At 42.2% G+C, this 14942-nt stretch overlaps 1 protein-coding gene across 4 annotated transcripts in view; it reads right to left on the reverse strand.

Annotated features, from left to right (window-relative positions):
* Positions 1 to 14942, reverse strand: part of LOC119654866 (centrosomin) — a 125261-nt gene that overhangs the window by 2053 nt on the left and 108266 nt on the right. For all 4 annotated transcript variants that reach the window (XM_038060455.1, XM_038060459.1, XM_038060456.1 and 1 more), the window contains 4 exons: positions 7637 to 7825; positions 7532 to 7564; positions 7042 to 7203; positions 4726 to 6781 (listed from right to left, as the gene is read on the reverse strand). In XM_038060455.1, the coding sequence (XP_037916383.1) occupies positions 4726 to 6781; positions 7042 to 7203; positions 7532 to 7564; positions 7637 to 7825 (2440 nt within the window). The remainder of the gene's footprint in view (positions 1 to 4725; positions 6782 to 7041; positions 7204 to 7531; positions 7565 to 7636; positions 7826 to 14942) is intronic.

The raw sequence follows: 14942 nt of genomic DNA on the forward strand, positions 1-14942 counted from the left end.
CCATAGAGCCTATTTACGATTGGGCAGTTTGTGAACAAACAAAATGATCGAGTTTACTTGCCAGAGAGGTCTTTCTAAAATTAATATCTTCGGCCGGCCACCAGAAAGCAAGTAGCACCAATGGTGATGGGCTGCCATAGCCGCCTAAGGACGCTCTCCGCTCATATTTTTGGACCGTGGCATCAAGATAAATGCAACAATCTTCCGCGAAGCTGTCTTTGAGTATTAAAGCCCTGGGCAGGCAAACATTTCAAGCAAGCGCTTTGTCGGAAATGGACCACAAAACCACTTGCGGGCAGCATGTGATGCTTTCATGTGCCGCCTCAAGGCCATTATTCGCGCCAAAGATAACGATACTAGAGGAGCAAATCCCGTCGGGAGAGTGAGGGAATGAATTTTTTTTAACCCAGAGATTTCTCGCGGCTCCAAAATAGACACTTTAAAAGAATCAGATTGATGATGCATCCCGATTCTGCACTTTCTCCCAACGATCCGCATAAAGCAATCTTAATCGTTGAGCGTCTATTCCCATGATATCCCAATTGTTTGTGATGCCCTCATTAATGAAGATTATTGGCAATCCTTTTTCATGCACTCTTCCGATTGTTTTCCGGGTAATCTACCAACAGACTGCGTGTAGTATCATTTTATGTTGTTGCCATTTCTCTATAATTGCAACCCAATCATGCCCAAGTGCCATCATTGATAGTTTTGTAAAATGTGTTTCAGCTCCCTCCAGGACTTCCCGAGAAGCTTGCACTCTTCCTCCATTATTCTGTGATATATTCTTCGGGGGCGATTCACTTGTCGATCATTTTGAGATAGTGGATTGCCTGGCTTAGGCAGCAACGAACTTGTACTTAATGTGTGTCCTATCCATTCCACTTCCGGTTTTTGCTCAACATGTCTACGGGTATCTGGACTGTGCTGTTGATGTGTCAAGCGACATCAGGTTCGGTGCCGCCATTGGCAGAAAAGATGCTTTCTAGATATACAAATTGATTAATGTCTTCATTCAATGCTGGCCATTAATTTAGATCGGAAGAGAGTGGTGGCCAGTCAGAGTGAAACGAACTGTACTTGCTAAAAACGTCTGTAAAATACATTCCGGCAGAACAAATTCCCAATATTCAGCTAAATTTATTCTACCCCAAAAGCCAACCCAAGATCCAGTTAAATTTACCCTACCCCAACTGCCAGATTTGCACATAGAAGAGATCACCTCCGAAGCACCAATGATGGTGACTAAAGAAATATGGATTTGAAAAAATAGGCTAGCATAAAAATTCAAATGAAATGCGCACCCGATCAGTTACAATGTTCAGCGCTGGGCAATGTTATTATAAAATTCGTTAACAGACAATTCATCAAACACTCGCTACCCAACGAATGACAACATTAAATATGCAGAAGCATTTACAGCCTAACAACTGATTAGACGCTTCAATTTACCCTTATTGAAGTTACCTTGTCCATGTAGGAATGAAATTTCCATTGTAATACCCAAGAAATTTGAGACGACTGCCCTTAAACAACTAGCGATCACCCGTTACTTGAAGTGCTACTACATCTCAAATTTAGAATGTCATCAAAAACGACACTCTTGCCTCCAACAAAATATGATGACCCTTGATTCATCAATGACCTATTTGTTAATGACACGGTACGTTCGCTACTGACCGACGAGCCACGTCGGATACATAGCGGGAATATTTTGAACAGATTTCAAGGGAAGAATTGCCTTATTCATCAACTTCACAAGGGCTACCGAAATCTGAAGCAATTATCACCTGCCAATGCCACAACAATGCGTGGGGAAATGACGTCCTCACTTACTCGAGGAGAGCGACCTGATCCGAATCTGCAAGGGACTCATCTGAAGTGGTTCTTGCAATGAAGCTTCACCGAAGGTTATCCGGTACCATAGGAACCGAGACGGCCCGCTGAGAGCATCTGAATATGATCTCGGCCCGGATATTTGCGATTGACTCTCTTGTGGGTGTTTCATTGTGGTTGCGGCTGCGCCCATATTTTGGGCAGAGGTCTCTACGGACTCAAGCATGGAATTAAGGGAGTACAGTCCGGTCGCCGTATCCCTTAGTTGCGGTAGAGGTGTTAGATAGGCCTCGTATCAATGCTAGTATGAATGTTGAGCCTGTATTCAGTATAAACCAGTACCACTGTGCTAGTCACGGCGGGGTTCTGATTATAGTCTCCAAAATAATCTGTGTCCCAAGAGGACCGTGGGGCTATGTCTACACAGCAGAAACTCGTGTTAGACCGTCAGGACCTTCATGTCAACGCTACAGTAGTTGAAAAATCAATCAAACGAATGAAAATGAGGAAACCAGCAAGACTCTCAACAATCTGATGGACAAATAAACACGACCCCTCCAATATAGGAAAAGAAAAGTAACCTAACATCTCATTATTACCCTATATCATCAAGATTTTTGAACGCATTTGTGGCGAGCACATTTGGGACGTCGTTGAAATACCCGTAAACCAAGTCAGATTTATCAAAAGCTCCTATCAACTTTTGAGGCAGTACACGTTGCACGGTTTTTCATGGAGAAACACCGTGATGCATCATCCTCTTCTTTTCCTTCAGTCTTTGTCTCGTTCACAAGCGGGGTCGGTTTCGCCATTTAATTCTATCGAATGCCTGATCTGAGTGCAATCTCGAGGCTTTTAAAACGCCATCCAGCGTATCAGGCCACCGTTGTTTCAGCCTGCCCCTTGGTCGTTTACCATCGACTCCGATGTTCAGACCAATCTTGGCAAGTGAATTCTCGTTAGCACAAATTGCGTGACCATACCATCGAAGACTCCTTTCTGCCAATTTTTCCACGATCGGTGTAACCCCATAACGATCGCCGATATCCTCTTTTCGGATGTGATGTCCGCGATCGTTATGGGGTTGCATCGATCGTGGAAAAATTGCGAAGGACATCATCCTCTCCACATTACATTTCTGGATCTTGACCGTGTGCCACACAAACTCATCTTACACACTTTGCGGCAATATCTGGTGCCAGAAGAACTAGCTTCTGCCGCAATCCGAAGAGTGAACTTTGAAGTGTGACAGATATATCAACATTGTGCCTCGGTCAGTATTTATCAAGGTAAAGCCCTCTCACTATTTCTCGTTGTTCTTATCACGGACACTATCACACGGAACACCGTTCAGCATTTTACGCACTGCTCTAAACAGATGATGAGCAACTTCTACAAAAGTGTAATACTATATGCCCCTCGGTCTCCGAATCTGAATAAAAACCGAGTTTTTAATGACCGGTCCCAATGAAACAGGCACTAACATCGTCAGAGGTAGCGACTTACAGGGAACTAAACGATTTGAGTTTCTTGGATGCTCTCAGTCAACGGTGAACTACACAATGAAATTGCTTTACATTTCAACGCAACTTGAATGAAGTGGAACAGAGTACCTTTGCGATCAGTTCTTTAACGAACGCGTCATTTCCATCATTCGTTCTGTTGCCCTCTATACTTCTAAATGCTAGTCGACTATCACAGCGGATGAACGCCACCTCGCAGTAGAGAAAATGAAGATGTTGCGTTGGATCATTCGTGATATATACTGATCACATCCAATCAAATCATCAAATTTCTAAAGAGGCTTCGATGGTCCTGCAATTTATGCTGACGAGAGCTCAGTAACTAAGATTGGCCCGAACATCGCAGTCAATCGGAAACGACCAAACGGTGAACGGACACAAACTAGTTCGCTCCACCTGACGAATCATATGACTGAGAAAAGAAGGCAAATTCGATCTAGACGAGGCGAACCCGCTAACGGATGGAGCGAAAAATAAAAACTATCGAAGACCTTTGGTACTATCAGCCATACAACCTCTGGATGAAATCAACCGTGCAGTGCTCATAAATCCTAATGGATTGTCAAACATGTGATCGGCTGATATTCTTTCAAGGAGTTTAGATGAAATCAATCCGAATTTGGTAAAATTAAACAAGATATCGGCCAAAGAGGAGTGAAATTGCCAGCCTTGCTTGAAATGGTGTACGGAGAGAATCTGTGTCTGCCCGCCGACCCTGTGCTGGACATCAGACCAGGGTTAAGCGAATCAGAAATACTGCGTCTGCTTAGGAGGTTGAGGGAAGGAGGGATCATGAGACGTGTAGATACTGCAACTACCATACTAAGACCCCTTTACTGGAACGAGGCGAGCACTCGTTCAAGCTCAACGTCCGAGGCGGGTTCAAGTGGATCTCCTTGTCGAGGCTGAAAGCGTTCGACGAGCGCGTGGTCGTTTCAAAAAGGCATCCGCGAAGCGTTGGATTCGCCCAGTGATCCTCATTGGCGAGATCACGTGGTCGGTTTGCTCCGCTGAATCTGCACGGTTTCAGTTGCGGGCGGAGTGATGTGGCGCCACATCAGAAGCGCGAACCTAGGCACCATTATGAATTCGCCTCCGCGGCTGCATTAACAGCTGACGGACTGACATGGGACGGGGGTGACGAATGTGAACATGTGCGATAGATCAATATAATTGAAACTTCATATACAGCAATTGATTGTGATCTTGCCCTAATATTCATACTTAATTAATTTAAGATTATAAAAAGTATTAGCCTCAAATTTGTTAAAATTAAAAATATTGTATACCCAGACGGTGGGACAGAGAAGTATTGTGTTCGTATTACTTTAAATCGGATGATAAAAAGAGTCCAACAACCACTTACCTTGACCTCCTTCATCGACAATATTCAAAGGATGTACTTCCGCTTTAGGCCTCAGCACCGCTCTGTAAGCGTTCTCCACGATACCAGCTCCATGGTCGGTACTCGATGTACGCCCAGCATCACTTTCAATACCCAAGTCGGGCGAAGAGTTATCCAATCGTTGGACCACGTTTCGCTCGTTCCTACTGATCGCCGCAATAGCTGCATCTTCCGACGTATATCCGGATCTTGTATGCGACAGATCGCTACCACTGGAAGTTCGTTTGACTGCTTTCTTAATCTCCGCCGTGGCATTCATTACTTGATTGTGCAGAATGTTGTTTTGCTCCAAAATTAAATCTCGTTCATGCTTGATAGTTGTTAGCTCTGTCATTAGTTCTTGTAATTGTGCCTCGAGTTGAAGTTTCTCTGTAACGGCTTTTGTGCGTTCAACAACAATCTTAGATGACTGCAATGTAGCCTCATCTAGATTTTGTTTCAGAGTTCGTCGCTGCTTCTCATTCTCAATTAGTTGTTCATTAAGTTCAGTCTCGTTTTCACGTAAGAAGTCAACGGTGAATTGTGCTTCAGTTAGTTTCTTCTGGACATCCTCTAGTTCACGTTTAGTTTGTTCATAGATTACTCTTGATATCCATTCGCGTGCCAGATATTCTTTGTGATTATTTTCGATTTGTTCAAGTTTTTCTTCATATTTTCGAGATAACTCGATTTCCTTGGCATTCATTTTTTCCTGCTCTTTCAGCACTGCCGCTTCTAAGTCATGCTCGTAGTTTTGTTTCAAAGCGTCGTACTCCTCACTTAGCGACTGCATCTTCGATTCAGCCACATGAATATCGGCGGTTAGTTGATCGCGCAGAAGAGTGACTTTGTCGAGAGCCGCTTGCTTCTCTTCAATCTGCTTCTTGTACTGATCCACTTCACCGGCAAATGCCTCGTAATTACTTGTCTGCTCTTTCAACATTTTCATTTCAGCTTCTAACTTGGCGTTGAGTTTGCGATGCTTTTCTAACTCGTCATTGATTTCAAGTCTTCGCAATGTTTCCTTCTTAAGTCTGTTATCAGCATCCACTAAGTCACATTGCGCTTGTAAAATTCTATTTTCCTTCTGAGAAATGATTTGTTCTAATTGAGTGATTTTATCGTGTTGTTTAGCTTTGCTTTTGCGGGTCACATCGGCTAGGCTATCAGTGCTGGTGTTTCCGGTACCACTTTCTTTGGTAGCTTTGGCCACTATTTTTGCCCCAAGAGATTCTTCCAGGCCTATCCGTGCCATGGAAACATTTCTATCTGGCTCAGACCATGCTTCTGATTCAGATTGATTATCAAACTTACTTGGAAGACTGCGTCTCTCTTTTTTAGCCGAGTCTGGCGCTTTCTTTTTCTCCAATTCTTTCTTCAAAGCTTTCACTTCAGCTCTGAGGCTCTCAATAACTTGATTATTTCTCGAGTTTGCAGGCTCATTTAAGCAATTGAAAGTTCGATTTTCCTTATCAGAAGTCTGGTCCAAGATGCTGGTTATGTTTCCAAGAATCTCCAGACCGTGATCGCCTATTGAAGTTACACTGAGTGATAGAGACATGCTGTTCAAGCTTCTCGATAGCTCCAAGGATCGCTCTACAGCCTTTCGCATAGCTTTTCTGCGATCAGCACCCAGTGATCCGAGAATATCCTTGTGACTGAGTAGTGAATCTAAGAAGCCAGCCAATTCTTCAAGTCGCTCGGTTAACACGCTGCACAGATCAGCACATTCTTTACGCCAGCGTTCGGCACGTTCCGCGTCCTCTCGGGCTTCGCGTAATTGTTGCTTCAGTTGCTGAATAGATTGATCCGTATTTCGCTCATTTACAACACTTAGTTTTTGTATTAACTTGTCCACTTTCAGTTGCAAGCGTTTATTCTGCTCTAATGCGTGAATGTAATCTGAATCACTGAATGAGTGTTGCAGTGGATCTACCTCTCGTACGGGACTGCTCGATGTTCGACCATTTGATTTGACTAGTTTAGTTAGGCGCTCGATTTCGCGATTTTTCTCCCACAGTTCTTTGTTGATGAGGGTCTGTGGAGAAAAAAATTCAAGAATAAGTGAATATATGTAGTAGGCTTAGTGAGAATGTCAAATATGAAATAATAAGGAAGGCTCTTCAAGGAGTTTATTGTTTGTAAAGAAACTGATACGTCAAACAATTTGTTTTGTGCGAAAAGTATGACGAAGATGAAATCCACCTAATCAGCTCCAATTGGGACGATATTGAAGCACTTAAGAATCATCAGCCCTTAAGGTCACGCTAGCATTTACAATATCCTTCTCTCCCTTACCTGTAAATTGGCCGTCTTTCTCTTAACCTCCTGTTTCAAATTGACAATCTCGGCATCCTTCTTAACTAACATAGCCTCAAGTTTTCTAGTCGGCGATGTGCTGGCATTGACGTTACTATCGCAGAGTCCAGTTGGGTCTGTCCCGTACGTGGATTCCGTATTCTAAAATGTTAACCCAAGGAAAAATACACATTTAAACTAAAGACTCTCGAATTTAATCGTTGTTTTCTTCATTCATTTTTCCATTTAAACAAGCTTCCAATGAAAATAAATTATTTCAGCCATTTTAAATGAAATAAATATACATTCAACAAAAAAATCGGTTTATTGAGATGAAAGGAATGGTTAAAATATATCATCATTTAGGAGTTTTGCCTCATGGATCAACTTGTTCGATTTCATGAAAAGCTGTGCTCGGGATAAATCGGAAAGGAAGTTCGATGAAAGGAGTGATACAGGTACTGAGAAGCTTTATTGAATGATGAATTACCTCTTTTATGTACGACATTGTTTGAGAGCCGCTCTGTAAAAATAACAAATGAAAATGAGCGAAAATTTAGCTCGTCTAAGTGGCACGATGAGTTTAGTAAGTTACCGATTTTTTTAATTTGTCAACTTCATGTTGAAGTTCTTTGGTGTTCTGCATCAGTTTCTGTATGGCTTTACAGGATTTTTCATATAAAGTCGTCTTTTCTTGGAGCCGTTCTTCCACAGTGCTCAGTTCGCAAATCTTATTGGCCAGCTGACTCTTGCATTCATATAATTCTTCCTTCAGCTTAGTATTCTGAAATGAGAAAAAAGTAAAATAAATATTGAGGCTCATAAATGAAATTAAGTATGTTGCATAAATATTTATCCCCAATATCTATTGGGGCAGAAACACAGAAAAATCAGCTTCCATAACTATATAATCAGTTGGAGTACAAACAAGTTTAATTGTACACCGACGTGAACATGAGACCAGATCTGTTCCTCATGGCACTTAGGAAGTCTGCATCCTGAACAAAATAGGTGCACATTGCGGAAGCTCAACGCAAATTTTTCCATCCGTATATAGCCATAAATCAAATTCATTAGCCCATAGTGTGGTGACTACACCTGATCGGAACATGCCGCAGGACTTAGTGTTTGATTCATTTAGGAGGAGCTCCACGATCCTGCGATCTCCTCCGAAACCAACGTTGATGAAGGAAGGAAATTAGGGAAGCTCCCGGAAGGCTAATAAATACGGAAGTACCCAGTGGGAAAACCAAGCAGAGGAGCAGTGTCAGAATCCGGACGAACCATCGTTTGCTCTACTCGGAGGTAAAATAGTAGAGTTGTCTGAATTTATAAAGGACAAACATAATGTGCACCCGGCCACCAAAAACATGGTCAGTACCATTGATGTACTATACAATAGTGTTGAGGACGAAAAAAATGTCTCGAAGAAATCAAACGTCACCCAGGCACAAGTGACACTCCCTCAAAATCCAAAGGACGGTAAGCTTGAAAAGTGGAATAGAGAGGGCGCGAACGATTCTTTCGGATCCTCACAGGACGCGAAAATGCAAAAAGGCCCCCATCGGCAAAGGGGAAGGCAAACAAAGTTACCAAAATCCTGGAAACTGCGGCGCCGGCTGCAATCGACCCAAGGGAGGTAAAGCCCCAAAAAGGAACCAAGGAAGCATGGACCTAGGTTGGCGGAAAGAAAAGTGCAACACATAAAAGAAGATTACGGTCCGAATTAATTAACATCTCCAAAAAAGGTGATATGACTTACGCCGATATCCTCAGGAAGGTCAAATCCGACCCTGAGCTGATGGACCTTGGAGAAAACGTCAGCGGAATCAGACGCTCTCAACAAGGAGACTTGATGCTGGAGGTGAAGAAATCTCCGGGCAAAACGGTAGAAAATTTCCTCGCCAAGGTGGAGAAGAAGCACAAGTACGGGCCAGAAAGCAGGAGATTGTTATACAATGTAAGAACATTGATAAAATCACGACCATATATCCGTGACGCCTTACAAAAGCAGTTCGAACCACTTGGCTTGCAAGATTCCGCAATCAGGGGACTGAGGAAGGCACACGGAGGCACGCAAACAGCAATTATAAGCTTACCAGCTGAAGCAGCAGTGCTGGCGGCTAGTAAAGTAAAAATAGGTTGGGTCGTATTCCGACTCAGGGAGCAGGTGTCCCTCAAGGGCTGTTTTGGATGCCTGGAATTTGGCCACATAGTGGCGAAACGCACCGGTGACCGTGACAGATCAAAAAGAGCCTTGAATGCAATAAAGAAATAAGGTTAATACAAATCTATGGGACCTCAACCACTGCGAGGCTGCGCAAGACCTTCTCTCGCAGACCATCTATGAGAAGGGAATCGAAGCTGCCATAATCAGCGAGCCTTACCGCAATAATAAGAGCGCTGCCTGGACAGCAGATATAACTGGCAATGCGGCAATATTGGCGTGTGGAAATTAAGCCATTGAAGAAGTGATGGAGTTTCTAGAAGTTGGATTCGTCAGGGCGAAAAAAGCTGGTATCTATATATATAGTTGCTATGCTCCACCAAACGCGACGATGGCAGAATTCGAAAGAATGCTAGATATGCTAGTCTCGGATGCAAGAAGCCGAAACCCCAAGATCAAAGCCTCTGCTCGATATCGTGATGATGCTCTTCTCCCTGGATAAATGGGAGCGCAAACAACACAAGCAAGCATTGGACGTCTACACCATACCTGCGGTAACTGAGGAGGAACTTGCTCAAATTTGACGGAGAATTGGTGATAACAAAGCACCCGCTCTGGATGCTGTTCCCAATAAAGCTCTTAAACTCGCTGTTAGGACCAGACCCGACTGGTTTATCAGTGTTTTTGAAATATGCATTGTAGAAGGAGTTTTCCCCGACCGGTGGAAGAGGCAAAAACTAGTTTTGCTCCCGAAGCCGAATAAGCACCCAGGAGACCCATTACCATGCCGACCGATTTGCCCCATAGACACGGCAGGAAAGATGCTCGAAAGGGTCATCTACAATAGACTGCTCCCTATCTTTGAATATAAGGATGAACTATCGGAGCAACAATTTGGATTTCGACAAGCCCACTCAACGACCGACGTCGTAGACGTTGCTTTGAAGGTGGCTCGAGACGCGATGTCGTCTAAAAAATGCTGTGCCGTGGTGACGTTAGGCACCAAAAATGCATTCAATTCCGCTGGTTGGGAGTGGATAAAAAGCTCACTGACTAAAACGGGTGTCCCTAGTTATTTGACTAAGCTCCCCGACAGTTACCGTTCGGAGAGGACACTTTGGTACAACAAGGATGAGGGTTCCAAGCAGTACACCGTCACCGCAGGAGTACCACAGGGCTCAGTGTTGGGTCCTCTCCTCTGGAACGTCATGTACAATGGGATCCTTGTCCTACCCGTGCCAAAGGAGGCCACGATAATCGGTTTCGTAGATGATCTAGCTGAGTGAACACGTTGAAATGTACGCTAGCGAAACCATTAGCGCTTTTATGCGTGGCTGGGGATGGTTCAGCTTGACCTTGCGGAACAAAAGACGGAGGCGGCCTTATAGCCGTAGGAAGAGGAATACGGTTAACATTCAAGTTGGTGGTCACATCATCACTTCGAAACCGGTTATCAAATACCTAGGGGTAATGATTGACGCTAAAATCAATTCCAAGGGACACCTGGACTATGCCTGTCAGAAAGCGGCAAATACGATCATTAGCGCGGATGATGCTTAACATTGGAGGCCCAAGATAACACATCGTTCAATAAGTCCCGGGACTAGCGTAGAAATGGCGCTAATAATGCCATTTATATACCAAGGTTCAGAAGTACCAACCTTCAGATAAGATGTGTCAAAATTTGATGTAATTCGAAACATAACCAAGAAAGCTATAGTGGTTAAACTGACGCTACCTTTCCAATCGTGAAAAAATGGACCAAAACGAATTGAAATAATAAAAACTTGTTGTTTCTTTTTCGTTGGTGTGGGTATTTATTCTTGCAAATACCGATATTTCGGGAACCACTTGTTCCCTTCATCAGTGCAAACAACTTGTTTGCACACCACACCAACGAAAAAGAAACAACAAGTTTTTATTATTTCAATTAATTAATCGTTGGAAACACCGCATAATTTCACTCTGACCAAAACGAGTTTTGTGTGTTGATAAAACATTGTTTTCTAATGGGGAAAAAACACTGTTCAAGCTCAGCAATGGCTTGAAAAACGTTATCCGGACTCTACTCCGTCGAAAACAACCATTTGTCGGTGGTTTTCGATGTGAAACGCGTACTGATACAAATGATGCGGAACGTTCGGGTCGGCCAAATGAGGGAGTAACTCCCGAAAACACCAAGCAAGTATTGAAAATCGTGATGGGTGACCGCAAAATTAAAGTGCGCGAGATAGCTAAGATGGTGAACATATCAACTGGTAGTGCATTTACTATTTTGCACCAAAAATTGGCTATGAAAAACGGTTTTTCCAAATGGCTGCTGCGTTTGCTCACAATGGAACAAAAGCAACAACGTATTAATGATTCGGAGAGCTGTTTGGCACTGTTTACTCGCAATAAACAGGATTTTTTGCGTCGATATGTGACAGTGGACGAAACATGGATTCACCATTTCACTCCGGAGTCAAGTCGGCAGTCAGCTGAATGGCGTACGACCGGTAAAAGCCGCCTGAAGCGTCCAAAAACACAACAGTCGGCCGGCAAAGTGATGGCGTCCGTATTGTGGGATGCGAATGGTATAATTTTCATTGACTACCTCGAAAAAGGAAAAACTATCAATAGTGACTACTACATGGTGTTATTGGATCGTTTGAAGGCCGAAATAGCAGAAAAACGCCCACACATGAAGAAGAAGAAAGTCATCTTTCATCAAGACAACGCAGCGTGCCACAAGTCAATCAAAACGATGACCAAATTCAACGAATTAGGCTTGCAACTGCTTCCTCATCCTCCGTACTCGCCGGATCTGGCCCCCAGCGACTGCTGGCTCTTTGCGGATCTCAAAAAGATGCTCCAGGGAAAAAGATTTGGCTCAAATGAGGAGGTGATCGCTGCTACTGAGGCTCATTTTTAGTCAAAAGACAAATCGTTCTACAAACATGGCATTGAAAAGTTAGAGAAGCGTTGGAATGATTGTATAACCCTTGAAGGAGATTATGTTGATGAATAATAAAGAATTTTGCCAATAAAATGTTGTTTTCATAGTTAGTCCCGGGACTTATTGAACGATGTGGTACATACACACTATTATACGCACCAGTTTGGGAGGAAGCACTAGCGTGTGAGAGTAATTGCAGGAGCGTAAATATGACTTATAGCTTGGTGGCGCTAAGCGCATTGAGAACAATATCAGGCGACGCAGCGTGTGTTATTGCGGGAATGATCCCAATAGACATTCTGGCAAGTGAGACACGGCGGTTCCGCGGGGAAGGAAGAAAGCGAAAGTGGGGGTGGTTTTAGTGAGTGAGAATACTACAGATACAGATCAGACATTCGATAGAGCTAAATGGCGAAACCGATCACGACGAGCCTACCCCGCTTGTGAACGGGACAAAGGCTGAAGAAAAAGAAGATTTATTAGACTGAATTAAATCAACTAAAACGCATTCACCCAAGATTATAACAAATTTCTAATTTTAATAATATAATTAAGTACAAAATACATTCACTCTGTATGACAGAAAAAAAAAACGGAAATATACAAAACCATTGAGACATACAACGAATAATATCACGAATTAATAAACGAAAATCTCGAATTCCAATAAGTATCACAGATTTTTATCCAAATTGTTGATTAAATTAAACTTCATATTTCAATCACTTATCCCTTTAGTAAATTTTCGATAGATATATTTTATTCCGCATGGTGCAAACATTCTTTTATCCAGAAAACCACCACCACCATCTTCCTGAATAATGTATAAATAAAAAATCTGTTCTATAACCTTTCGAGTATATGGAATGGCAAACTTTTTAAAATTTTGCCAAATACAGAAATTACAAAATAGGAAACAGATAAAAAGAAATTGATGTTAACTTTTCGTTATTTTTTATTGTTTTTTTCTTTGTTTAAAAAATCAAAATTAGTTTTTTTTCTTTTAAATTGAAAGAAAGTCTTAATATTTATATCTTGATTAAAGTCCTGTTTTCGTAATTTCTTCTAAAAATAATTCAACGATTGATTGTCACATTTGTTGAGTTCGCAGGCATAAAAAATAACATTAATTTCTTTTTGTTCTACTAAACTACTTTCATTCACATATTTTCGTGTAGAGAAAATAGTGTTCTTAGCTTTACACACTACAAACCTAAAGGAGATAACGAGCGTTAACATAAAAAAAATTGAATTGCTGGACAAGTTTAACACTAAAGTAAATCATTTGGTTTGTTCAACCATTCAGGCATATCATAAAATGATCATCGCTAGGATCAGCGTTAAGCATACTATCAGTAGAAATCCATACAAGAGCCACAGCAACTTTTGTCTCAACACAATGGAAGATGAGCTGCTATTTACCTTGGGTCTAGCATTGTGTTTTTCTATCTCTGATGCAAGGATGTCATCCCCCAGCTTGAAATTTGCTCCTGTTTCTGGATTCAGGTGACTCAGACATGAAACTAAGCTCGTTTCGCTTGATTCACTTGATATAAGTGCTCCTTCTTGCTGTGAGGGGCTATTTATCACTTTCTCTAATGGCATGGGTCCTTTATTCAGACTCTTCATTGCTCGCTCGAGATTTTTCACAGAATTAATTTCACTTTCATCTTTGACTATTTTGCGTGCACTTCCCCCACCACTACTCGCGATATACTTCATACCATTCAAATTTGCATTGTGGAAGGTTTTCGTCTCCCGAATATAGAAGCCAGGATCTTGGTACACTATGGACTGTGTGTTGATAGTTTTAATTGTGTCGTAGCATAGCTTTTCTTTAAGTCTAAGATCAGTTGTTCGACTGCCTCCGGTGTCTCCTATATTCTCATAATCGCCGGAAAGCTGCCGAAATAGTGGATTCGCTAAAAAATGATTTGAATTGGGCGGTTGCTTTTGATGATTAGGCTGTCCTTCATTTTTATGCGTCCCAGGAAGAAGGCGGCGTCTTTCTAATTGCCGATCCTCCTTTCCCCCAGTATTCATACTTTTTCCTAAATAGATATCTAGATTCCGGGCGGTTTCCATTTCTTTGAGTTTCGAATGCTCTAATTTCACGATAATATCCTTGAGGTTGCGGTTTTCTTTGGACAGTGTTCGTTGCTCGGCTCGCAATTCGCTTATAACCTTCTCATATTCGTCAATGGTTTTTGATAGTTTCATTGAATTGTTTTTTCTGTTTATTATCGTTAACTAGTTGGGAGAAAATCAGATTGTCATGAGATTTTTTTCAAAAGACATCAATATCGGATCATGTTCCTTTCACATTCAATTGTGCACGATGGTGAAATGGCAGGTTTTTACCTTTTTCCAAAATATTTGCAAATGCATTTTTCCGAAATAGTTGCCCAACTGAACGTTGCCGGAATGATCCAAACGAGCAACAAAAGTAACTGAAATAAATTATACTGCAACAATTTGCATTGATGGTGGTGGTGGTGGTGGTTTTTCCTTTTTTCCAAAGTAATTATTGGCAAATCGAATGCTTATACGAGGTTAGACAATTAAGTAATGAGACTGACTTTATTGCCGCGCTTGTGGTAAACCTGCAACCTTCAAATTCCCTTCCCATTTCCCGGCATCCTTCCCCTCTCCATTGATATACATATTCACCATCACCCTCAGCAGGCACACTAAACGAGTTTGCCTGCTGTGTCGTGTTGAGTAGACGTGTGTTGGTGGTGCTCGTCCCAAAAATGGAGAAACGAAATCTAAAGCAACGCGTCGCGATAAAATTTT

Source organism: Hermetia illucens, chromosome 4, assembly GCF_905115235.1.
Source record: "Hermetia illucens chromosome 4, iHerIll2.2.curated.20191125, whole genome shotgun sequence".
NCBI lineage: Eukaryota > Metazoa > Arthropoda > Insecta > Diptera > Stratiomyidae > Hermetia > Hermetia illucens.